The sequence below is a fragment of the Canis lupus genome, chromosome 16 (assembly GCF_048164855.1).
Source record: "Canis lupus baileyi chromosome 16, mCanLup2.hap1, whole genome shotgun sequence".
NCBI lineage: Eukaryota > Metazoa > Chordata > Mammalia > Carnivora > Canidae > Canis > Canis lupus.
Genome location: NC_132853.1, coordinates 15,975,292 through 16,002,606, shown reverse-complemented (window position 1 = coordinate 16,002,606; position 27,315 = coordinate 15,975,292). Strand labels below are relative to the sequence as shown.

The 27,315-nt window shown below is 42.0% G+C and overlaps 1 protein-coding gene across 5 annotated transcripts in view; it reads left to right on the top strand.

Moving 5' to 3' along the window:
• VPS53 (VPS53 subunit of GARP complex) overlaps positions 1 to 27,315 on the top strand; it is a 143,651-nt gene that overhangs the window by 67,661 nt on the left and 48,675 nt on the right. For all 5 annotated transcript variants that reach the window (XM_072779128.1, XM_072779130.1, XM_072779127.1 and 2 more), the window contains 3 exons: positions 8,223 to 8,324; positions 15,943 to 16,037; positions 26,161 to 26,403. In XM_072779128.1, the coding sequence (XP_072635229.1) occupies positions 8,223 to 8,324; positions 15,943 to 16,037; positions 26,161 to 26,403 (440 nt within the window). The remainder of the gene's footprint in view (positions 1 to 8,222; positions 8,325 to 15,942; positions 16,038 to 26,160; positions 26,404 to 27,315) is intronic.

Below are 27,315 nucleotides of genomic sequence, written 5' to 3'. Positions count from 1 at the left end.
GGTGAGGAGGAGCAGAGGGAGAGAGAATCTCAAGCAGACTGCACTAGCACTGATCCCAACACGGGCCTCCATCTCACAACCCTGAGATAGTGACCTGAACAGAAATCAAGAGTCAGACACTCAACTGACTAAGCCACCCAGGCATCCTTGGGTTGTTTGTCTTTTATTCTTGAGTTATGGGAATGTTTTGGGGTTTTGTTTTTTTTTTTAAGATTTTATTTATTCATGAGAGATACAGAGAGAGGCAGAGACATAGAGGGAGAAGCCAGCTCCCTGTGAGGAGCCTGATGCAGAACTCAATCCCAGGATCCTGGGATTACGCCCTGAACCAAAAGCAGCTGCTCATTGAGCCACCCAAGTGCTCCTGTGGGAATGTTTTTAAAAAATGTTTTCTAGGGGATCCCTGGGTAGCTCAGCGGTTTAGCGCCTGCCTTCAGCCCAGCCCTGGAGTCCCAGGATCGAGTCCCACGTCAGGCTCCCTGCATGGAGCCTGCTTCTCCCTCTGCCTGTGTCTCTGCCTCTCTGTGTCTGTGTGTCTCTCATGAATTTATTTATAAATAAATAAAATCTTAAAAATAAATAAATAGATAAATAAATAAAATGTTTTCTAAATATATTCTATCATTTATCAGGTACATGATTTATAAATATTTTCTCCCATTCTGTGGATTGTTGTTTCACTTTTTTGATAGTGTCCTTTGATATACAAAAGTTTTCCGTTTTGATGAAATCCTACTTTCTTGGTTTTTTTCTTTTGTTATTTGAGTTTTGGTGTCATCCCCAAGGTCACAAGCACTTAACCTGTGCTTTATGCTAAGAGTTTTATAGTTTGGGACTCTTATATTTATTTATTATTATTTTTAAAAATTTTATTTAGTTATCCATGAGAGACACAGAGAGAGAGACAGACACACACAGAGGGAGAAGCAGGCTCCTCGCAGGGAGCCCAATGCGGGACTTGATCCCCGGACTCGGGATCATGCCCTAAGCCAAAGGCTCAACCATTGAGCCACCCAGGCATCCCTGGACTCTTATATTTAGATCTTTGATTCATATCGAGCTTATTTGTGTGTGTGTGTGTGTGTATATCGAGCTTATTTTTATATATGATGTGTAAATATGGTTTTATAGCTTTTCTTCCTATGTCATATCTTTTTTTTTTTTTTTTTTTTATTTACGATAGTCACACAGAGAGAGAGAGAGAGAGAGAGGCAGAGACACAGGCAGAGGGAGAAGCAGGCTCCATGCACCGGAGCCCGATGTGGAACTCAATCCCGGGTCTCCAGGATCGCGCCCTGGGCCAAAGGCAGGCGCCAAACCGCTGCACCACCCAGGGATCCCCCTATGTCATATCTTGAGTGGTTTCTCAGTAATTATATTTCATGGTAGAGATGGTCCACAATTTCCCTAACTATCCTTTTCTTGTTGGACCCTTAAGTACTTGTCATTTTTTCTTTTTAAAAAAATATTTTATTTATTCATGAGAGAGAGGGGGTGGCAGAGGGAGAAGCAGGCTCCATGCAGGGAGCCTGACACAGAACTCGATCCGGGGTCTCCAGGATCACGCCCCGGGCCAAAGGCGGTGCTAAACCGCTGGACTACCGGGGCTACTCCATTTTTTCATTATTATAAACAAGACCACAGCAAACAAATTTTTGTTCAAATTGGAGATAAGTTTCTTATGCTACAAGTTGAATTACAGGGCCAAAAGAGAGGAGTTTTTCAAATTTAAGATAGCCTCTGTTTTGGGGTGCCTGGGTGGCTCACTCGGTTACTTGCCTGCCTTTGGCTCAGGTCATGATCCTGGGGTCCTGGGATTGAGCTCTGCATTGGGCTCCCTGCTCAGCAGGGAGTCTGCCTCTCCCTCTCCCACTTCCTCTGCCTGTGCACAAGCTCTCTCTCTCTCTCTCTCTCTCTCTGGAAAGTAAATAAAATTAAAAAAAAAAAAAAAGATAGCCTCTGTTTTAAACTGTTTTCTGTATTCTTGTGTCTTATGAATGCCCCTGCTTAATCCCCCAGCGCTAGTCTTGATGTTAGTGATGGTTTGTAAAGGTTCAGAAGAGTTACTCTTTGTTTTCATGTAATTTGTGGTGCTAATGCACTGATGCTTAATGTAAAGGGATAACTCTGCCAGATTAAAACAAAAAAAAAGGCAAAGCAATCTGAAACTTTTTTTAGAGTAATACACGCTTCCTCCTAGGAATATACTCAAGAAAATTGAAAATTCAAAAAAAAAGGAAAATTCTCTTATGTTCATATAAAAACTTGTACATGAATGTTCATGGCAGCACTATTCACAGTAGCCAAAAAGAAGAAACAACCCAAATATCTTTTAATGAACAAATGGTTAAGCAAAATGTGGTATATCCACACAGTGGAATATTATTCAGCCAAAAAAAAAAGGGACTGAAATACTGACACATGTTACAGGTTGAACCTTTAAAACACAATACAAAGTGAAAGAAGCCAGATGCAAAAGGCCACATTTTATATGAAATGTCCAGAATAGGCAAACTCATAGAGACAGTAAGTGGATTAGGAGTCACCAGGGATTGGGGGAAGGGGAGGATTGGAAGTAATAGCTAATGGATATGGGGCTTCCTTTGGGGTAAAAGTGTTCTGGAACTGAACAATGGTGATGATGGTGGCACCATCTTGTGAACATACTGAAAATCACTCAATTGTAAATCACCTAACATGGTGAATTTGATGTTAATTATATGTCACAATTTTAAAATATTACAGGTTTTAGGAAATAGATTAGTTATAAATATCTTCACTCTTCAGATAATTTGTCTACCAAAAAAAAGAAAAATGTATGCTTGTTAAAGCTCTAACAGAATAAAGTATTTTATTATTTTTTTATTTTTTTAAAGATTTATTTCTTTATTCATGAGAGACAGAGAGAGAGGCAGAGACATAGGCAGAGGGAGAAGCTGGCTCCCTGCCTGGAGTCCAAGATCCAGATCACAGGATCACGCCTTGAGCCTAAGGCAGACACTCAACTGCTGAGCCATCCAGGCATCCCAGAATAAAATATTTCAAAAGAACAATCTCTTCCTTCTTAATTACTCTAAATTCCTCTCCCCAGAGATGTCTACTGTTTAATAGTTGGGGGTATATTTTTGAGACTGTGCTATAAGTTATGCACATGCACGCATGCACACACAGGTTGCACACACACAGGTTTTTTTGTTTTGTCTATAGAAAATAGAAACTTTTGCCCGTATCTGAAAAGGATTTTATTGAGTGTTTCTCATCCAATCAAGATTTATTCACAGACTTTTAAAAAAGATTTTATTTATTAATTTGATAAAGACAGCACAAACAGGGGGAGCAGCAGGAAGAAGGAGAAGCAGACTCCCCGTTGAGCAGGGAGCCCCACATGGGGCTCAATCCCAGGACTCTGGGATCATGACCTGAGCAGAAGACAGACGCTTAACTGACTGAGCCACCCAGGCACTCCTCATGAACGTTTTTTAAGCTATTTGTGTATAGCCTTGGCAAAAGATGAAAAATTGAATCAGACGGGTGCCTATTGTTTAGAGGAGAAAGAAGCTATACATAACTGTCACAATATAAGATATGAGCCCGGTGGTACTGAGAGAGGTCCCAGCAATATTAAACCAGGTGTGCAGGGCCCTGTGTTTACAGTCATATCAGCTGAAGCCTCCAGGCCATCTCTTTAAGGACAAATCAGGAGTTGAGCTGGAATAAAGTATTTATGGAATGAGAAATGCAGAAGTTGTGGAATTTTCGTCTACTAACTGAAAGCTTTCTCCTCCAGGAAAAGGAAACAGATGAGTCTTAAATTTCAGAGCTCCTTCTCTGATCATTTGAAGTGTCCAGCAAGGGCCTCAGAAAAGGATTTGTGCGGGCGGACCCAGATGCAGATACACTACTGACCAAAGCCAGCTTCTCTCCCTAGCAGTAAATTAGACCGCTTGTCCATCCCGTGGACTTATTTTTTTGGAGGTGGTGGGAATCCCATGTGTTTAATTAGTAGGAGTTAACTTGCTGTATGTAGAATTTTTCTTTCCCATATGGACTTGAAGTCAACTGTCATCATAGCACAAATTATGAATTCTTTTTAAATTGGAAAGTCGTTCAGTTCTTGGCATTTTTTTTGTTTTGTTTTGTTTAGCTACCCAGAGCTCATGGAATATGTCATTTGAGTTATTTAAGATCTAAACCCAAACTCGTAATTCTTTATGGTCTATGACAGCTGCAGAGAAGAAATGAGAAGTGTGGTCTGGTTGGCTCCAATAATGGGGCTCTTGCATAGAAGGCTGAGTTGTGCTGGTGATTGCTCCTTGCAAAGACATTCTTTCATCACAGCAAATTAGTCTGAGCAGAAACACAGCCCACCAAACAGCAGGAGTCTGTGCCTGCCCCTCGATGTTTGGGGGTTTTTTTTGTTCTTTTTTTAAAGATTTTATTTATTTATTCATGAGAGACACACAGAGAGAGAGGCAGAGGGCAGCCCTGGTGGCGCAGCGGTTTAGCGCCGCCTGCAGCCCAGGGCTTGATCCTGGAGACCCTGGATCGAGTCCCACGTCAGGCTCTCTGTATGATGCCTGCTTCTCCCTCTGCCTGTGTCTCTGCCTCTCTCTCTCTATGAATAAATAAATAAAATCTTTAAAAAAAAAGAGAGAGAGAGGCAGAGACATAGGCAGAGGCAGAAGCAGGCTCCATGCAGGGAGTCTGATGTGGGACTCAATCCTGGGATTCCAGGATCACGCCCTAAGCCCAAGGCAGACACTCAACTGCTGAGCTACCCAGGTGTCTCCACCCCTCAATGTTTTCTAACACAGTATTTACCCATAGTGTTAGCAGTACATGCTGTACTTTGAGAGCTTCCTTGGAGACTAGGGAAAAAGAGAAGCCCATGCTTACGCCTTTGTAATTTGATGGGCCCATTGTTTTCATTTCCTTGGGAAATCCCAAAGAGGCACAGTAGTAGGGACAGCATTTTGTGTCTAAAACAAATTCTTTTTACAGAACTTTTTTGCCTTGTGTTCCTACTTCTTTGCCATTTGAGAGTTGCTCCATTGAGAAAGGCACCGCCACAGTTCTGCCCCATTATTTTTTTTTTTAATTTTTATTGATTTTATGATAGTCACAGAGAGAGAGAGAGACACAGAGAGGCAGAGACACAGGCAGAGGGAGAAGCAGGCTCCATGCACCGGGAGCCCGACGTGGGAATCGATCCCGGGTCTCCAGGATCGCGCCCTGGGCCAAAGGCAGGCGCCAAACCGCTGCGCCACCCAGGGATCCCAGTTCTGCCCCATTAAATATGAATGAGAACTCCCACTTACTGAACTTTCCCTGCATGCCAGATGTTGTTTGAGCTGCTTTATATACATATCTCATGCTTTACATACATAGTCTCATTTGATCCTCAGGCAGTTCCACATGGTGGGCATTAATGTCCCTTCACATTGCAGGGAACAGCCAAGGCTTAGTGAAGCTAAGCAGCATATCCAAGTGATAGAGCCTAGACTCAAACCCAGGTTTATCACTCATTAATGACGACACCAGCCATGTAGTTGCTCAGGCCAAGAAAGGAATGAATTTTGATTCCTTTTTTTCCTACACCCTCACATTCATTTTCTCAGCCCGTCCTCTTGGGTTTACTTACTAAATATGCCCCAAATCCGGCCACCTGTTTCCATCTACACAGCACTAGCTTAATCCAGTCCTGTATTAGTCTTTGCCTGGAACACAGTAGCAGCCTCTTAGACTGGTCTTCCATTACAGCTCATCTTCCTCACAGCAGTGGAATGATACTGTAAAAGTCTAAATTAGATCATATCACTTCCTTGTTTAACCTCCCCCCCTGATGATTACCCAGTTGCTATGAGAGGAAAATCTCATCTTTACCATGGCCCACAAAAGCTATGCACTTGGACTCCTGCTGCCTCTTTTACCTCATCCCCCTGTCCTCCTGTCTGTCCCTCAGAAGCACCAAATTCATTCCAGCCTTTGCACCAGGTCATGCTGCTGAGAATGTTCTTTGCAGATCTTTGCCTGACTAGCTCCTTCTCATTCTGGTCTCTGCTCAGATATCACCTCCTTGAGGAGGCCTTGTCTGATCATCCTGTATAAAGAAGAATTTAGAAATGTTTTCAGGGGTGGCTGGGTGGCTCAGTTGGTTAAGCGTCTGCCTTTGGCTCAGGTCATGGTCCCAGGGTCCTGGGATTGAGCCCCTTATTGGGCTCCCTGGTCAGCGGGGAGCCTGCTTCTCCCTCTCCTCTCTGCTTGTGCTCTCTCTCAGATAAATAAAATCTTTTAAAAAGAAAAAAATACGTTAGAAATATTGCTTTCAAATGTACATTACTTTCTGAAAATGGCCTAATTCTAAAAATAAACTATTTTGCTTTAAGTTGATAGGGATTTTTTTTTCCCCTGTATCAGGCAAAGCAAGCCAAAGTTTGGGGTGTATAAATTGTAAATGTTTGCTTGGTTATTACACCATATTGTTTCTCAGCATGATACCATAAAAATCATTGTCCTACTAATGATTACCTTGACCTAACGCATTGATCACAAGGCTTTCTTCATACACTGAGTCTGTCTGGCAACCTAATAGCATCCGAGTATTTAGGCTGAAAATTAAGTAGTTTACATGATTGTAAGCAGGATGGTCTTAAAACCTAAACCAGACACTGGCATGATTTGTGTTTTTTGTGTTTTAATTTTTTATATTTTCCTGAATTGTTTTTGTTAGGATTTTCCTTTTTCTTTTTTTTTTTTCTTCGTAGTATCTTCAGCTGACAGAAGATACTTCCTGACACTTGACAGAGTTGTTCACACTATAGTCTGTGTGCTGTCCTTCTTGTCTTAGGGGTTAGTTCAAGTTGGTCTGCTGATAATATGCAAAGATGTCCCAAGTACACGTAGAAACACCCTCTCCGGGGTGCTTGGGTGGCTCAATCGGTTGAGCAGCTGCCTTCAACTCAGGTCATGATCTCAGGGTCCTGGAATTGAGCCCTGAGTCAGGCTCCCTGCTCAGCGGGGAGCCTGCTTCTCCATTTCCCTCTGCCCCTCCCCCCTGCTTGTGCACATGCTCACTTGCTCTCTCTCTCTCTCAAGTAAATAAAATCTTAAAGAAAACAAACAACACCCTCTCCACCTGGCTTCTTGTCCATTCTTTGCCCTTCTCCTCATCCCCAGTGCTAGCCAATCCCTTTTCTCCTCCTTGTCCACTTAGTTTTCTTTTAGTTCCCTGGTATAAGCAATATCTGGGGGTCAAATTTGTGAAAAAAAAAAAAAAAATCCGAAGAGCTGTCTCAATTCTTTTGTTGCACTGGAATTATCATCACCGGGATCCCTTATATGTGTCATGTGTTCTTTGTTGCCTTTTGCACCCTTTATCACATCTGACCCTTCCTGGAGTCCTGTAACAGGAGACTTTGTGCAGAATATGGGGCTGCTGTGGCCAAGAGAAGTTAGGTGATTGGCCAATGCTGCTGAGGAAGCTAAAACTTTACCACACCTCCTGCCTCTAGCTTTTCCACCATCCTGTGGTCCCACTCAATGATGTGTTTTAAAAGAGTGGTCATAATCAGATCCTGAGAACTAATTTTTCCCAAGGAATTTTGCTGTTTATTGTAATGAGACTTATTTGGGAAGGGACTTCTTTCTATAATCTAGAACACGTAAGATTGGCTTTATAGTTCTTGTATTCTAATCCATCTAGCATTTTGATTCATTCATATTTAGGGGGCAGCTAGGAAATTCCAGGTACCCAGATATTGGAGGAAGGAGAAGGACAGACATGATCCCCACCATCATAAAATCTAGTGGGGACAAGACAAATAAATGGACAGTTGCAATATTTTAATAAATACCGAGGTAGGTGTATATGCTGGGTGGGATGGAAACATGTAGCAGGGATATCTAACCCAAACTTGAAAAGCAGGGAAGGCTTCCCAGAAGAAGGGACTTCTAATTTGAGGGCTAAAGAATGAATGAGAGTTTTAGCCAGATTGAATTTGGGATTGGGGTGGAGAGAGCAATAGGTTTCAGAAAGGGAAATAGTATAAAGGCGGGGAGGTAAGAATGTGGTCCATATTGTTTCAGTTCTGGTTCATTAGATCAAATTTCATAATTTGGCAGTTGGAGAGACTAAAGATAAAAGCAGAAAAAGCAGATAATTGGGAAAGGTATTGAGAATATGCTCACAATATACCTATCACTTTCTCATGTCTTCTTAACAGAAAAAACTTGAGTGTCCACCCCCATCCACCAATCCCTTTCTGGAAGATGAGCCAGCACCAGAGATGGAGGAACTGACAATGGAGAAAGGAGATTTAGATCAAGTAAGTCCAGTTTGCCCTTCCACGTGCCACTGACCTAATGTCTGCTTCTGAAAATGGCTCTGTTCACTCTAAATGTGGCCCTTTGGCCATTGACCACATTCAGAGATTACAGCTTTGGTGGTCTTCATAGAAAGCCTTTATCTAAAGGCATATTTTGAAAACTGAGTGAAAGAGCAGCCTTTCCTGCCAACCTCCATTCCCAAAAAGCTCCCCTGCTGGAATGAGCAACCCGCATACATTTAATTGGTCTGTGCGGTGCAGCTGCGGGGCAGGGTGGGGGCAGCCAGAACTCTACCCATCTCGTTCATCATCTCCTGCACCTGCCAGCCTACCTCTCGGTTGTGTTCTCATCTGGCTGGTGACGACACAGGAGAGGCTTGAGACTCCCCAGTGGAGTTAGTAGCAGCAGCAGCTAGGAGAGGCCTCCACTCAGTGCAAGCTGAGCATTTGAGGTCTGGAAGGCATCGGGGAAGCCTGGAAACATCAAGGTGACCAATGGCATATTTGGAGAGTTACTTTTCAGAGCACACTAGCACTTTCATTTCCTTCGGATTTTCTGTCCAACTCTAAATTTCCTCTCCCTTCATCCTATAGAATGGTGTTTTTGTTTCATTGCCATTTTATGACAGCGGTTAGAGCAATAAATCAGACCTTTTCCTGTCTGGATTAGTGATCCTTCTTTAATTTTCTACACTTGGCTGCTTGAGGGTTATTTTATAGTGTTGTTTTGCTCCAGACACCACAGAAAGGGGAGGCTGGCTGGGAAGACCAGCCTGGGAACCCCATAGCCACACACTTTCAGCTAACCTGCATTCCTCGCATGGTGACAGTGGGTGTACCTCCAATCTTGGCAGGAGCCAAAAGAAAGAATTTCTAGGAGCAATCCTGAAGTGATGCAGTAAAATGTGTCTGGTCCACTGATTAAATAATTATAATAACATGGATACCTTGCATTTTTATGGGCTTTATAGTTTCAAAAGTCTTTTACGTGCTTTATTTCATTTCATCTTTCTGGCAATGCCTGCCTCTTGTTTTATAGGAATTTATATGAGCCGCTGTATGCGCAGGTCAGAGAGATTAAGTGATTTTGCCCAGGGTTACAGAGTTTGGGCATGGACAAGCTAGGACTGGTAGCAAAGTCTAGATGTCAGAGAGTGGAATTCCTTTCATGGAGCTCTTTTACTACACCAGGCTGTCTCAGTGAAAAGTGGAGGTCACAGAAATGAACCCTGTGAATACAAGGTGAATGAATACAACTGGAAGGATACCTTACGGCTATATCCCAGGGATTTGTGGGATTAGATGTAATTGATTTAAAGCCATTCTATCAGCTAGTATGGGAGAAAACAAAAGATTTCTAATAACTAAAGAAATAACCTCTCTCACATTTGGGGAGGAAGGACTGGGATAGGAAGGAGTATGGAAGTAGAGCTCATTCTCTGGTGCATCCTCTACCCCCACTCCGTCACCCATACTCTTGGTGCTTGCTTTGGATCATAGTGCCATTCTCAGGGCCCTGTGCCTTCCCAGTGCCAGTGACTGTTTTTGTTCTTCTGCTGCCATGGAAAGTAATTGATCTCTTTAGCTAGTCATCTCTGGATATCATTAAACTGGATTTGATGAGGCCCCTGTTACCACAAAATCAGTTTACTAGATAAAATATGATTTGTCTCTCTCAGGGCACTTGTTGCTCCCCCTGGAATCTAGAGGTGATTGTTGTAAGGACCAAGAGTGCTCATTCTAAGGACATAGAGCACAGGTATGGGGGTAAGCAGAGGCAGACTCTGGTCCGCCATTAGCTGACCACCTGGTGGGTTTTTGCTCTCTCTAGACTTGCCTAGTATTTCCATCTTTAGAAAGAGCCCGTGGTTGTCAAACTATATTCCTCTGTGCCCCATCACATGTTGGCTGTGGGAGTTGGGAGGAGACCATGGCTCTGACTCCCTCCAAACAGAGCAGTTCTGTTCTGAGTCACTTTTATCATGAAATTTCAGGTAAAATTTCTTCTGAACCTGAGGTTTGAGATCTGTTTAGAAACAAAGTACCAAAAACTCCTGGACTAGATGACCCACCTGCAGTCTCACTGGCCGTTACTTATTAGTGATAACACCTGCACACCGTCTCCAGCTCCCTGTAGCCTCCGTAGCACTTGTCTTGCTTGTGGTCCATTAGGTGGGAGCTCCAGGATCTCCCTCTTCCCAACCACTTACTTCTGGAGTTAGGTGTACAGGAAGTGCAGGAGCCCCGCATGGCCTTAGGGAGGAAGTCCACAGGAAGTGAGAGGTGAGCTGAGCCAGAGGTGTAGGGGAAAGCCCCCATTGATGGCCTGGGGTTACTCAACCCATTGTGTCACTGCAGTAAGTAGACATGGCCCTCAAGGGCAGGATCTCTCCTGCCCACTCCTGCAGGGTAGGCTGTTGAAAAAGGAGTGTGAATTTGAAAAAAGGTGTTTAGTCTGAACCACCAGTTGCCGAGTCCCAAGTGATGAAAAATGGCATCTGAAAGGGGCTTGAGGGTACTCAAAGAAAAGGGGAGAAGAAATAAGGAATTTCTGGTTTTAAAATGTACCCTTCTGGTGATCCAAGCAGTTAGATTTAATCTGTTTACATTGGATGGTAATAAAAGGAAGTGGGGCCAGCTGCAGAGCTCCTTACTGTGACAACAGTAACCTTCTATTATTCCCTCAAACTCCAGGAGGAAATAACTGAAACATCTGTGGCTCTTGGACAGAATTCACACACTCAGATAGGCAGCCTGAATGCTACTGCTAAATGACTTCGTATGTTCTTTCAGCAGAGACACAACCCTTTTGGGGAGCCAGACAGTACACAAGGAGACACCAGTTTGAGCTGAAATTCCAGCACCTCTTATCTAAATATGAGTACAGTCACCAAGCAACTATAGGCTGGAGGCAGCCCTGTGGAAAAAAAGCAAAAAGGAAACTTTGGGCAGTCCCTCCCATTGTTCCCCTTTTGCTTCCAGCTCAGACGAAAAATGCTACAAGGGACCAGGAGCTGTGGTGTCAGGTGTCTCCTCACTGCCAGGAGTGGCATTAGTGGGGAGAGGCAGGGTGGAGCAATCACCTGCCCATAGGGTTGGGACACTCACACTGTCTGATGATGCAGTTCTCTGAGTGCCAGTTTTGGAGTGATCTGCAGTGCCTCATCTAGCACAGGATCTGTGGATGACTGACCAACATGAGTTTGTTGGAATAGCACATAGCTATTTTCTTGTATCACTTAGAATTTGTCTCTTGTACATATTCTGAATGAGCTCCTCAGGCTTCTCTAGACCTAGATTTTTATTGTGTGTCACTTTTGCACATGCATAAAAAGGAAAATAAGAGCAAAATAAATAAGATATTCCTAAGACAACTTCACATTCAGAGTCCAACTCCTGTCCCACGTTGTTTTTTTGTTGTTGTTGTTGGGTTTTTTTGTTTGTTTGTTTAGACTTTGTGTTTTGAATTGTAAACTCATAAGTAGTTGCAGAGTGCAGAGAGGTCCTATATACCCATCTCCCATCCCAGCTTCCCCCAGTGGTGACAGCTACTATAACTATAGTGCATTATTAAAACCGTGAAATTGATTCTAACCCCTATTTTACTCAGGCATGAATGCCCATGTTTTCCCACACTGGTGTCCTCTGGGCTATCTAAAGAATTGGTGACATGCCATTGCTTCAGTGTTCCTTTACTGTCTGGGGTTATTTGCCAAGCCATTGGCATCCATCTCCCAAGCTTTTTATTGTTATTTTATTTATTTTATTTATTTTATTTATTTACTTATTTATCTTTTTATTTATTTTAAAGATTTATTTTTATTTATTTTAAAGATTTATTTATTTATTTATTATTTATTTTATTTAACTTTTTATTTATTTATTTTAAAGATTTTATTTATTTATTCATGAGAGACACAGAGAGAGGCAGAGACATAGGCAGAGGAAGAAGCAGGCTCCCTACAGGGAGCCCGATATAGGACTCGATCCCAGGACCCCAGGATCACAACCTGAGCCAAAGGCAGATGTTCAACCACTGAGCCACCCAAGTGCTAACTAATTTTTACTTTTTTTTTTTTTTTTTTTTAATTTTTACTTTTTAAAAGAAAATACCTGGGCAGCCTGCGTGGCTCAGCGGTTTAGCGCTGCCTTCAGCCCAGGGCCTGATCCTGGAGACCCGGGATCGAGTCCCATGTCAGGCTCCCTGCATGGAGCCTGCTTCTCCCTCCGCCTCTCTGTCTCTCGTGAGTAAATAAATAAAAAAATCTTTAAAAAAAAAAAAAAAAGAAAAAAGAAAAAGAAACGAAAATACCTAAATTAGAGAAAAGTTTTCAGAGAATTACAAGAACTCTCAAATATCTTTCCCCTGGAAAGATAACATTTTGCTACATTTACTTTATCTTCCTTTTTTCCCCCCCACCCCCATTCCTCCTCTCCCTTTCTTTCTCTCTATCTTCCCCCTCCCTCTCTGCCTCTCTTTCTTTGGAATAGTTTGTAAGTTAGCATGTATCATGTCCTTTATCTCTAAACATTTCTGTATGTAGTTCCTAACAAGAAGATCATTCAGTTCAGTTACCACAGATCAAAATCAGAAAATGTAGTTTTAGTGTAATACTATGATCTAATTTATAGAGCTTATATTTCATTATGTAGCCATTCTAAGGTAATAAACTAAAACATTGTCAGTAATTGGAAAATTGCCCATAAATTAGTAAACAAAGCCAAATACAAAATATTTTATTTAAAACATGTTGATTGGGCATCCCGGGTGGCTCAGCGGTTTAGCGCCACCTTCAGCCCAGGGCGTAATCCTGGAGACCTGGGATTGAGTCCCACGTCGGGCTCCCTGCATGGAGCCTGCTTCTCCCTCTGCCTGTGCCTGTGCCTCTGCCTCTCTCTCTCTTTCTCTCTCTCTCCTCTCTGTGTATTCTCATGAATAAATAAATAAAATCTTAAAAAAAATAAAACATATTGATTTCGGGGATCCCTGGGTGGCTCAGCAGTTTAGTGCCTGCCTTCAGCCCAGGGCGTGATCCTGGAGTCCTGGGATCAAGTCTCACATCAGGCTCCCTGCATGGAGTCTGCTTCTCCCTCTGCTTATGTCTCTGCCTCTCTGTGTGTGTGTCTCATGAATAAATAAATAAAAATTTTTTAAAAATAAAAATGAAAACATGTTGATTTAAGACATGACAACATTCTGTGTTATATAAACTCCAATTTATAATTACCAGAAGCTATCCTGCAGATGTGTGAATTGTTTTGTCACAGGAAAAAATATAAATGGGATAATTACAATCCTTATAATGACTATTAATAAAAAGCTATCTGGGTATTGTGGCTATAGTTTTCAATTCTAAAATCAGATATCTAGTCTTATAAAAGTTAAATCACATTTATCTATTCATTTAACAATCACCTTATTGAAAAGAATGAAATAATAAAAAATAGATCTGACTTGGAAAATACAGAACAATTAGGTAAAGACCACCCATACATAGCACTATGTCATGGATCTGCCGCTTAAAAGATGGAAGTGTGAGAGAAACTCCCAGAGCACCTGAGAAATGAAGTAGAACTTTGAATTCAGACAAGACAAACTCCGTGAACCCAGGCTGGGGCGTCTCTGGTGGTCTCAGCCTCAAGACCTGACTTTGGTGGTGGCTTCTGGATAAAGCAAAACAACCCGAGTGTAATTATTTTAGGAAGGACCAGAATTTCTAAAAATCTTGCAAAAAAAAAAAAAAAAAACCGAAGACATGGAACTCTCTAAAGGTGATAAAGGGAGAGCTAAACAGGAGACTGGGATATGTCTAAGGTTGACATTTAATTTACAGTGTTCATTTCCAGTTTTTACAGATGCTTTTAACTATTACAGTGTTTTATTTTTAAAAGTTACTAGAAGAAGGGAATCATTATTCTGTTTGTCATTAGGGGCTTAGTTTTTCCTCTATTAAGAGGTATGAACAGTTCTATTCAACAAGTATGCTATGAGTATCAGTTTATTCCCAAATTGTACTCTAATATCAACCCCAGCAAGGGCTCAGGGTCCTTTTGTTGGCATTTGACAATGAATAGAATTGACTTTGTTTTTTCAGGAATACAAAGAGATATGTAGGAGGATATTCACTTATTTCTTAGATCTTTTGAAAAGGAATTAAGAAGCAAACAGAGTTTTTAAATGCTTGCCTACCTAGATGGCCTATATATCAGTGGTTTTTAAGTATCAACTGGGGGCCAGCACTGGCCCTGTTTTACAGTGGCCCAAGGCAAAAACTAAAGACAAAATAGTCTGCTTGCCTGCCTATCTGTCTATGTATCTATCTATCTGGTATAAGATCACCAACTGGTCACCTAGGTGGCTCAGTGGTTGAGCATCTGCCTTTGGCTCAGGTCATGATCCCAGCTGGGATCGAGTCCCATATCAGGCTCCCTATGGGGAGCCTGCTTCTCCCTCTGCCTATGTCTCTGCCTCTCTCTGTGTGTCTCTCATGGATAAATAAATAAAATTAAAAAAAAAAAAAAAAAGAAGGTCACCAACTGTCTTTTCATAGGAAGGACTGCCCTAATGCTGCTATTTTCTCCCTATAAAGTATTTGGGTATAAAATATTCTTAAGGGACTGGTGAGAATGGAAAGTAGCAAAACAAAAAGTTAGCAATGCTATGTTGGTCCTTTACGTTTCTTTTTCTTGCATTTACTCATCAATTCAACAGTTCAGGAACCGTCTCAGCAAAGCAACACTATAAAAGAAAGAGTTCTAGTTCAGGAGATAGGAAGCTTCACCATGTGCCTTTGGGCAGACTGCTAAGTGCATTTTAGGTGTAATATAGTAGTCTAATTCCTACACCAAGGGTTGTTGTGAGGAATAGATGAGATGTTATTTCATGTACAAGTGCTTGATCCAGCTGAGTGAAGTAAGTCAGTCGGAGAAGGACAAACATTATATGTTCTCATTCATGTGGGGAATATAAATAATAGTGAAAGGAAATATAAGGGAAGGGAGAAGAAATGTGTGGGAAATATCAGAAAGGGAGACATAACGTAAAGACTGCTAACTCTGGGAAACGAACTAGGGGTGGTGGAAGGGGAGGAGGGCAGGGGGTGGGAGTGATTGGGTGACGGGCACTGGGGGTTATTCTGTATGTTGGTAAATTGAACACCAATTAAAAAAAAATAAATTCCATAAAAGCAAAAAAAAAAAAAAACAAGTGCTTGATCCATAATAAAAACCACTAAATGGAGGCCATCAAGAATAGATGTGAAATCACTTTATAAATTCTAAAGCATTATGCAAATATAAGGTACTGTTATTAGCTAGGATTAAATTTTTTAAAACAGTCCTATGATGAATAGCTTCCAAATTAAAAGCACATGTGTTATCAGAATAGCAGTAAATCTTTCACCATACAGGGCAAGTCAGTGATATTAACAAAACTGGCTCATTGTTCACAGACTGGCATGAATCAGTGCAAGACATAGTCCCAGTTCAGCTACACGGAGTGCTTATCTGTGTCAGGAGTAAACTTTGAAGGGATTTTTTTCTTTGAAACTGCTTGAAAACTTGAAAAAATGGCTTAAGTATAGATTTCTTTCTTTCTTTTTTTCCCCTCCCTTTACAGCCAAAGAAGCCTAAAGCCCCAGACAATCCATTTCATGGCATTGTCTCCAAGTGTTTCGAGCCTCATCTCTACGTGTATATTGAGTCCCAGGACAAGTGAGTGATGAACGTTTTGCTGTTTTCTACTGCGTTTCTCCCTCCTCTAGTCGTGGTTGGGCCTCACAAGGGCACAGCCCTTTCCAGAGGTTGAAGGAGGTCACAGGCCTCCTGTGACCCTCCCTGGAAACCTTCTAAGGAGATTTTTCACTCTTATGAATATTATCATTTATTGTATCCATAAATCTTAGAACCCCTAGTTTTACTCTAATAATAAGGTCCTAAATGGATCCCTAACAAACTCTTCCCACATAGGTACTGAGCTCTTATATAGCTACACTTGTCAGCCCACAGGGCTTGACCATGGCAGGCACTGGAAAATACAGAAAGAAAGCCTTGTCTCTAATATACATATTTTTCAGTATAATTTGTTTAGGTTTTCATTTTGAAATGATTTAGACTTCTGAAAAAGTTACCAAAAATCCTCATATATCCTTCCCCCAGAGAATGCTACTGTTTTACATAATCACAGTTATCAAAACCAGGAGGGTGACATTGTGCCATGAATGTCTACTTTCTGGCCCAAGATCCCATCATGCATTTGGTTGTCAGGTCTCTTTAGTTTCCTTTAACCTTGAATCCTTCCACAGTCTTTTGTCTATTTCTCATGACCTTGACACTACAGAGTATTGATTGACAAGTTATTTTCTACATTGCCCTCAAATTCAGTTTGTCTGATGTTTGCTCTTGGTTAAATCTAGATTTTGCATTGCAGGCAAGTATACCATACAGGTGATGTCATGTCCCTCTGCTTACATCACATCAGGAGGCACTTCATGTGGCTATGTCTCATTACTGGTGATGTTAACTTTGATCACTTAAGATGGTGCTTGCTAGCTTTTTCTGCTTTGAAGCTACTATTTTTCTCTTTGTAATTAATAAGTATCATGTGGGGGAATACATTGGGACTATGTAACTATTCCTGTTTCTCCTCACACTGTGCCCACTCATTTTGACATCCCTTGATGATTCGTGCCTGAAGCAGTTATTACTATAGTGTTTGCCAAATGTTGATTTTCCATTTCCATCATTTCTCCTGTATTTATTAATTAGATTTCTTCTGTAAAGAAGCACTTCCCCTTCATCCCCCTGTGTGTGTGCTTATTTATGTCAGTATGCACTGGTAGATTCTTACTTTCTTTTATGGATTTTTTTTTAAGATTTTATTTATTTATTCATAGAGACCGAGAGAGAGAGAGAGAGAGGCAGAGACACAGGCAGAGGGAGAAGCAGGCATCATACAGAGAGCCTGACGTGGGACTCGATCCAGGTTCTCCAGGATCATGCCCTGGGCTGCAGGCGGCGCTAAACCGCTGTGCCACCGGGGCTGCCCTCTTTTATGGATTAGCATCCATTTAATATACATACTTTTTATAAACACAGGAGTTCCTAAAAATTTTCACAAAGCAGCCCACTGCTGCCACGTTTCCTCACAGTGGTCAGAGGAGTATGTTCAAGTTCCAGTGTCCATTTTTCATGAAAAAGAGGAAGGCCTCTCCTCATCCCTGAATTTCTGTCCACAGCCAGAGGATCAATTGAAGACCCTTCCACACTGGAAGGCAGATTTTGGAAAAGTCAGGTTTCTGGAGACAGGCTGGTCCTGGCTCTGAGACGAGGCCTTGTAGCCTAAAAAACATACTTGGGAGGACCCGACAGTGGCTCACGTGGGGAGCACAGTAGCGACTGTGAGAGAGTTCTCAAGGGAAGTTCTCTGGGAAAGCATTTAGGTGCTGAAATTTAGTCCCTTTTTTTTTTTTTTTTTAATGCTTCTGTTGTGGGTTAGCAAATTCTTGTTTCCCAATATGTTTCAGAGGCAAACCATAAGATTAAGAGATTTTTTTTAAAAAAAGGAGAGAGAGACTTTTTCAAGTGGATTCACTACATGGGACCTTATTATTATTCACCTATTTGATTCTGTAGATTGCATCTACTTTTTGACCCCATATAAATACAAAATGTGGGGATCCCTGGGTGGCTCAGCGGTTCAGCGCCTGCCTTTGGCCCAGGGCGTGATCCTGGAGTCCCAGGATCGAGTCCCACGTCGGGCTCCGGGCATGGAGCCTGCTTCTCCCTCTTCCTGTGTCTCTGCTTCTCTCTCTCTCTCTCTCTCTCTCTCTCTCATAAATAAATAAATCTTTAAAAAACAAATATAAAATGTTTCATATTAAAGTTGTAGAAAATGAACTTTGTAGAAGAGCTTCTATGTTAACAGAAACAACCTCCTGTTTCCTAGCCCCCAAAGAAAGAGGTGCTTTCACATTTGCCTTGCAAAGCCAGGCTGCCGCCTCCTCTCTATTCTTTGGACTTATGTCCAAAAGCACACAGAAAGGCAGTAATTGCTATTGCCATTTGCTCCTTTGGAACACCTTGTCTTCTGTTTTAAAAGGTTTTTTCTCAGGAAGTTAGTGAGACACCTCAAGAGACAGGTAAAAGACCAGTTATTTAGTTATTTACCTAAGAGATTAACAGGTATTAGAGCAGCCCACCTAGATCACTATTTTTGGACAAAACCTCTTCTCTCATCAACTCCAATTCTTATTTTTAAAAAGGTTTAAAAGCTGTTGGATCCAGAGTTTAAAGTGGATATCTGAAATAACCACATACTTTCCTCAGACCTACCTGGTCTAGAGAGTTGTTTTTCTGAATTCTCTTAATTCTGGTATCTACTCTTTTCACATAGCCTGGATTCATATAAAGTGTACTCATTGTTCATGATACTTCGGGCAGAGAGCCAGACCACCCTTCCTTAGGGACTCTCCATTTCTCTATGAAAAATGAAGTGCTGGCCACTCATCCTGCCGTTTGGCCTCACTAGGATGTTTCCACAGCACTGGGGAAGTAGCAGAAGCTACTTGTAGGAGAATTGCGTAGGTTGTGCTGTTGTCGCTCCAGAATAAGCAGCAAAGGCTTGAAGTAGAAAACAGAGTTCAAGAAATCCATTTCCTCATCTTTTAAAGCAGAGAATCAGACAAAATAATGCCTATGGCAGTGGCTATTAACCTTTTTTTGAGTCATGGATCCCTTTGAGAGCTCAATGAAACTATAGACTCTCTTGCCAAAAGAAAATTCACGTAAACCCACACACTATCTTGAGTGCAGTTTCAAGGGGTTCTACAAGTCCTTTTGTCAAAGAAACCTAAGGGAAGAAACTCAGGTGGGGACTGATTTTGTACTTATTACAGTCTTGTAGCTTTGACTCAAAAATCTGCAAGGGTGGAAAATCTTAGACCATTCACAAGCTCCCAGATGACAGAGACCCAACACAGTGTAGTGGAAAGAGCGTGGGCCTAGATGCCAGACAGACCAGGATTTGAGTCTGCACTCACTAGCCTGGGACCTCAAGCATGGTACTTAACCTCTTGGAGTTTGTTTTATCCTCTCTACAGTCAAGTTAGTAATGTTCCCCCCACAGGATCAGTGGCCAGGATGAGATGAGATGACATGCTGGCATTTGGCACAAGTGATACCTGCCCTGCCCACCTGGTGCTCTCGTTCCAGACTCTCAAGTAGCCCTGATCAGTGTTGCCAGCTTTCTGTTGGGCCTGGCATGGAGTCCGCCCTCTCATCTCCCAAGCCTTTCACCTGCCCAGGCAAAGTTCTGGCAGCACCTGCCCCAGCCAAAAGCCAAATAGCAGCGGGAGAACTGCAGAGCCAGTACCTAGGGAGGAGGAAGAAAGTAAGGATATCCCCAGAGCTGTCTCCTCAGCAGATTGGGCTAACCTGTCCTTCTATGTTTTAAGCAGCTTTCTCAACTTTTGTTTATGTTCAAGAAGGAAGTTATATAACTTTTACTCTTGGGAATGTAGTGATTTTCTCTGGCTGACGCTTGGAGAAGAGATTTCTCTACATAGACACTTTCTTTAAATTGCAGACAAGAGTGCCCCCATTACTCCTTAGTACTTCAGTGTGTGTTTCCTATAAATCAGGATACAGTCTACCTAGCCACAGTGTACATATCAATGTCAGGAAGTTAACTTGATCCATTAGTACCATTTAATTCATAGACTCCATTCCATTTCACTGGTAGTCCCAGTCATGTCTTTTCTAGATCCAGGATCCGTGCCAGAATCACAGGGTGCATTTACTTGTCATGTCTCTTTGGTCTCTTCAATCCAGAAATATAACTCATTCTTTCTTTATCTTTCATGACCTTGAAATTTTTGAAGAGTACAGGCCAATTTGTTTGTGGAATGTCCCTCCATCTGAGCTTGACTAATGTTTCTTCATGATTTATGATTTATGCAGAAGTGATGCTGGGTTCTTTTCAGTAATTCATTTTAGGAGGACACAGTGTCCTACTTGTGTTCAATTTTTATTACTTGCTTTAGATGGAGTCTACCAGGCTTCTCTATTTATTAATAAGTAATAATAATAAGTGTCAGGAGAAACATTAAAACCATATAAATAGTCTTTTTCTCATCTTCCACCTCCCGCTGATACCTGCCTGAATCACTTATTACTAAAACAGTTGCCAAATGACAATTTTTCTAATACTGTCAATTATTATTATTATTAATACAATTTTTCTTCTGCTTTTATTAGTTTGCATTATATTTTAAGAGAAAGCTTTCTCTTTTCCACATTTATTGTGTCAGCATGTACCCATAGATTCCTATTTTATTCAGTGGGTTATATCTGTTACTACCTTCTTTTTTTTAAAGATTTTATTTATTTATTCATGAGAGACACAGAGAGAAGGCAAAGATATAGGCAGAGGGAAAAGCAGGCTTCTCTCAGGGAGCCCAATGTGGGACTCACGTCCTGAGCCAAAGACAGACGCTCAACTGCTGAGCCACCACGGGCATCCCCCGTTATTACCTTTTTTTAAGTTTATGTTGGGATAAGTTTATACCTACATAAAAGTTTCAGAAATAGCACTGATTGCTCATATTCCTTTCTCCCAAGTTCTCCTGATGTTAACATCTTATATAACCATAGCAGTTACCACTCCAGCAAGTTAACGTTGGTACAGTTCTATTTACTAAACTCAGGATTTATTTGGATTTCCCACCAGTTTTTCCACTGATGTCTTTTTTTTCTTTCAGGTTCTGTCATTGTTTTAATGCTCAAATTGTCCCTGATTTGGCCACTGGAATCCCTTCAAACTGGTTTTTCATGCTTTTTGCATGCACCTATCATTTCTGGCACAACAAAATATACCAGAGTCTCTGGCACTTTCCTACCCCAGCCCTGGAGTCACCCATTTTTCCAAGATCCCTTGTTTCTTTGGAAATGATACTTAGAAACTAAGTTCGGAGGATCAGATATGTTCATTACTGCTTGAATGTTATGCTTCTAGGCACTTGCAGTTGAAAGAGCTAAGGATTATATGTGGGTATATACATATATGTATACCTCCATATCTGTTTTTATACCGACTTATTAAAACCTGGGAGTTTATGCCAATAACTCTAATTCTGATCTAATACCACAGGGTTTATTTTAGCCTCTCCTTTTCCTTGTTTCTAACTACCTTCCACAGCAGTGAGAAACTTGGCTCCCCAGATCTTCCCTGTATTTATTTATTTGCCCCATTTACCTGTGTGTAACCCATCTCCCAGTTGTGATCAAGCCAAACCTCAGCTCTGCAACACCACTGGCCATACTAGAGCCAAGTCGTCGGCCTCTACCTAAGAGCAGGGGAGGAAGGGGTCCAAGTTAGTTTGAGTACCCTTGAGTTAACAAGCTCTGTAAACTCTGGGGGATCCTAAGCTTCATTGCCCATGATCTCCTCCTTGCCAGCTTTGTCTGACTGCCATCTTCCTTTCCCTGTGCCATTCCAGTTAGAGTATTGTTGCTGGGGATGCTGACTGCAAATCCCAGAAGAAACTGCCTTAGTCTTTCCTCTACTGATACTGCTCTGCAGTGGTCTTTCATCTTGGGTCATTTCATCGATCGGTGGAACCCTCAGCAGTAGTTCACATGGCCCCCTGACATGCTTGTACATTCTTGGGCAGAAAGCTCATGCTGCAAAGGAGGAGGTGAAAGATACCATCCACATCCATGGTGTGTTCCTTTAAGCTGGAGAGAAAGTGAACATAGCAACAAGCACAATGCCATCTATCTGTAGAGTTTTTTAGTGTTGTGAAATCAAAATCACAGTACAGTGGATAAAGCTGGCTTTTGGAGTCAGACACCCCTAAGTTCAGATTCCAGCTCCAACAAATTCTGTGACCTAGGGCAAGCTATATTATTTTGCTCAGCCTCAGTTTTATCATTTACAAAATGGAGATAAGAATGCCTTCTCCTCGGGGCTGTTGTGAGAAGATAGTATTTCTAATGCATCTGGCACAGATGCCACCCAGGCATCTGTTTATAGGCCTGTGGCCTGGTGGGAGATTGTGGTGTATGGCATGAAGGCATGAAGCTACCAGTAGTTTGCTGTGGGAATACAGAGGACTGTATAAATCAAACTGAAGGTCAAACTTTTGCCCCATCCCCTCTTCCTTACGTCCTCCCTCCCACAGACCATATACTGTGCTCACTTCTACTCCAGGCCTTTATTGCCTCATCTAGTCTACTGCAGAATTTTCTCTCTGGTTTCCTTTGTCTGAAACAAATGGTTAATATTGTCTGTACTGCAAAATTAGCATTTTGTTGCTATCTTGAAATCTCAACATCATGAGCATGAGCGTTCTGACTCCTTACATAGATTAGAGCTCCTGATGGGTTGATGCTGTGTCCTGACCACCATACCCAGCAGCACCTTGATCAGGGCTTGACCCTTTAGAAACTCTTCCTTGATTGTAATTGCTTTATAGTGTGAAAGACACCTCCTTATGACTCCACTCAGCAGGTCAATATGCCACATGCTCCTTTCTCTAGTAGTCTTACAGGGTCTGGCCAGACTCAGGCTAGTGTTTGGTGCCTAGAAGAAATGACAACCTTTGTTGTTGTTGTTGTTGTTGTTTTTAGTTGAACTCATTTATATCTTGTATGTATATATGCACATACCATATCTTATACATATCTTATATGTATATATGCACATACTACATGCTCAGTTTGAAATCCATTGGATAGGGCCATCTGTGCTGTGACATGTTGATTACTTGTTTTCCAGTGTCTCCTATAGCACAGAAGCATGGAGATGCAAAGAGTAGCATTGTAAGGGAGGGAAGCTTACTCTGACGGGTTTATATCTCATCTGCCCAGAGGACGGCGTCAAAAGTGCTCTGGGAGACAGCCTGCAAAGTATACAAGAACTTCAGAGGTTTTCTTTAAGTGGAAATTTTCTTTTGTTTTAGGAGCATGATTAATTTATAATCCTACTGATCAGGTTGGCTCTGAAATACGAGGCAGGGAAGTAAGTATCCTGACTTCAGCTACTAGGGGAACTGGATGAGTGGTTAAAATAAAAACACTTCAGAGCTCTGGCCCCTGTTTTTGTTGGCACTAGAGATTTGGCAATTAGCATCTCTCCTAAGAAGACTCAAGTGGAACTTTTTGATTTCTGTTATGTGCTCTCCTCCCCTGCACCAGCCCCTGCCCCATCCCCACCTTCCCACCCTTCTGCTCCTGTCCTTCAGGCAGAGTGTAGGGCTGACCAGCTGGGTACATACTGGGCACCGACATAACTGGAAGATTACCTTTACACACATAAGCGTGAGGGGTGGGCCTGGGGAGAGCAGGAAGAAATAAACATTATCCCTCAAGGAGCATGTGATAATGCATATGAACCGGGGAAGAAGATTGAGCAAGCACCTTTAGCTTGTGTACCAACTTCAGCTTATCAGTAACTAGCTAGATGCTGGTTCAAGAAGGATTCTGAAATTACACCAAAGATCAGTGAAAGAGAAAGCCATTATTGATACATTGCTGTGCTGCGGGCCCAGGATAGGAGAAGGCTGTCATGTTTCTTTTTTTTTTTTTTTTTTTTATGATAGTCACAGAGAGAGAGAGAGAGAGAGAGGCAGAGACACAGGCAGAGGGAGAAGCAGGCTCCATGCACTGGGAGCCCGATGTGGGATTCGATCCCGGGTCTCCAGGATCGCGCCCTAGGCCGAAGGCAGGCGCCAAACCGCTGCGCCACCTAGGGATCCCTGTTTCTTGAACATTTGACATCCTTCCTTATGCTGGATAGTAAAGTGTTACAATAATAATAATAATAATAATAATAATAATAATAAAAATGTCAGTGTATGGCAAATGACAGAAGTTGAAATTGAGACAGAAGGTGGTGGGAGTGGGAGTTGTCCAGCCTGAGCCCTGAGCCAAGCCTAAGGATGAGTAGAGAGGTAGCAGAAGAGCCTCCTTGGCCAGGGGAGGCATCCAGGCATTACAGGCAAAGGCCCAGAGTCAGGGATAGAGATGGGGCAGGGGGCAGTTGAGGGGAATCTGGCTGGCATGGAGGGTCCCCATGCAGGAGCAATGAGAGATTACAGGAAAGGGGGGGCAAGAAGAGGCAACAAGGAATGGGGTGGTGACCCTGCAGCTTCCTCTCCTTCCCTGCTTGCTGACCATCACCACAAAGACCTAGCCTAGACCTGAAGTTCTTTGAGGGCAGAGTGGCTACATCTGGATATAATAAACTTTCAATAACAAAATCTCTTGAGTAAAATGTCAATTTTCTCCTATTCCTGCTAATTGATGCTGTGTGTGGTTCTTGTCTTTTTCTTCCTGTTACATAAATACATTTTGAAAGCACAGCTGGATTCTTGTAGCCTTAGACAGCAACCTAAAAAGACATAAAATGTCAAGAGGTGGGGACTCCTCCCATTCTTCATACAGCACAAATGTGCAGGAAACAATGAGTAGAGCCCTGTTGGGTCCTAGCTATGATGACTCAGTGTGACTGAGCCAGATTCAGTGATGTTTGAATGGGGGATGAGGAGACAGCTACAGCCGTCATCACTGTCGTGACCTGCTGCAAGCCTGAGGCTGCCATACCCTCCCTTGTCCCAAGATTTTTTACCCTTTTGATTCTGAAAGTTTTAAGGAAAAAACTGCATTAAAATACTGCATTAAGTGATCCCTGGGTGGCGCAGCGGTTTGGCGCCTGCCTTTGGCCCACGGCGCGATCCTGGAGACCCCGGGATCAAGTCCCACGTCGGGCTCCCGGTGCATGGAGCCTGCTTCTCCCTCTGCCTGTGTCTCTGCCTCTCTCTCTCTCTCTCTGTGACTATCATAAATAAATAAAAATTAATAATAAAATAAAATAAAATGAAATACTGCATTAAAACCCCAAGCATTAGAATATTTCTAAGTATATAAGAATACTTAGGCATCTGTCTTATGTGCACATTTAATAATATCAAAATATTTGCTGACACCATAACCTTTTTGTATTTTCAGACGTACGAAGGTAGAGTGCTTAGCATGAAATTTGAGCCCAGGCTATTTGGTTTTGAATCCTGGATCCGCTCCTCTCTTGCTCTATGACCTTGGACAAGGTCCTTAACTTTTCTGCACCTTGCTTTTTGAAAATGAGGACAGGAATAGTCCATACTTCATAAGGTTATTGTGAATATTGAGTGAAGTGCAGTGAAACGACATTTCTAAAGAGCTGACATAGGGCACCTGCAGTGGTTGAGTGTCTGTCTTTGGCTCAGGTCGTGATCCTGGGGTCCTGTAATCAAGTTCCACATTGGGCTCACTACAGGAAGCCTGCTTCTTCCTCTGCCTGTGTCTGCCTCTCTCTGTGTGTCTCTCAGGAATAAATAAAGTTTTTTTAAAAAATAAATTACTGACACAGCGTGTGCCTGGTATATTGTATGTGTTCAGAAAATGATCACTGTTGTTACTTAGGATTTTCATTTGTGGAGAGAGGAAATGGTAGTAAAATGATAGTAGGACCAGTGCAAGCACTTAAATGGTAGCTTCTAGGCTCAGCTATGCCACTAAATTGTGTGACAAACATTTTAGACCTTAATTTTTTCATCTCTTAGAGGATCCAGTAATACCTTATCTCCCTTACAGAGGCTTGGGGTCAGATGTGATCATGAAATGCCTTGAGAAGCATAAAGCAGCACTCAAATTGTTGGAGTGCTGATGGTGGTTAATGAAGATATGGATAAAAGTCTGATTTTAAACGTGAAAAGCATTAGGAATGATTTACCCATGGCAATTGAGCACATTTGCTTTATCTTTCTTGAAATAACATTGTAGGATTTCTTCCTTCTAGAAACCTTGGAGAGCTGATTGATAGGTTTGTGGCCGATTTCAAAGCCCAGGGGCCACCTAAGCCCAACACTGAAGAAGGAGGTGCTGTGCTCCCCAGCTGTGCTGATCTCTTTGTCTACTACAAGAAGTGCATGGTGCAGTGCTCTCAACTCAGTACTGGGGAGCCAATGATCGCTCTGACCACCATTTTCCAGAAGTACCTCCGAGAATATGCCTGGAAAATCCTTTCTGGCAATCTACCCAAGTGAGTGCCATTCTTGCTGATCTGAGTGGTGAAGCAAGATTCTGAATATACCTAAATATGGGAATCTAAGAAAATCTAATCTGAAATTGTTTACTGAACTGCTAAGAGTCTCAGGGAAGGAGGGAAACACTCTTACCGAGTTCCCAAGGGTCTGAGATGATTTCCATTCTAATGGGATTCCACAGCTGATCAAGACCATTAGAGGAAATACCGTCACTGGCTGCCAGCATAGGTCAGATCTTAACCACAGTGAACTCAAGGGTCAATTCCATCATGTATGTATTTATTCTGTGTGGATTCAACAATAGGTAGGTGGCCAAAAAAAGTAAGGTGGTGGTGGTAATAACTTTTATTAACAGCACAGGCAGTTTCATTCAATGAGAGTATGCCCTGGGATGATAAACACATGGGAAGCATGAATCTGCATTTCCCTTGATCTGATTATGTTCCAAAGTCTCTTAGTTTGTATGTGTCTTGTTGAATAGAGTCTCATGTTTAAAGATGTGGTAGGACTTGGGAAGAGGAGGTTACATAGCACAGCCCCTAATTATAGTGACTTCACGGTGTTCTGGGACATCAGAATATTGTTATAATGCTTATTAATTGAAATAAATGGCTGTTCAACTAGATTTTTTCAACTAAAGATTTTTGGTTCAAGGGTGCCTGGGTGGTTCAGTTGATTAAGGCATCTGACTCTTGATCTCAGCTCAGGATTTGATCTCGAGGTCATAAGTTCAAGCCCTGCATTGGGCTCCAAGCCCAGCATGGACCCTACTTTGATTAACTAATTAAAATATTAAAGATTTTGGTTCTATAGCAATTTTGATTATGATAGAGTATGATCTAAAGTAATGCTTTGGTGGGGACACCTGGATGGCTCAGCAGTTGAGCATCTGCCTTTGGCTCAGGGTA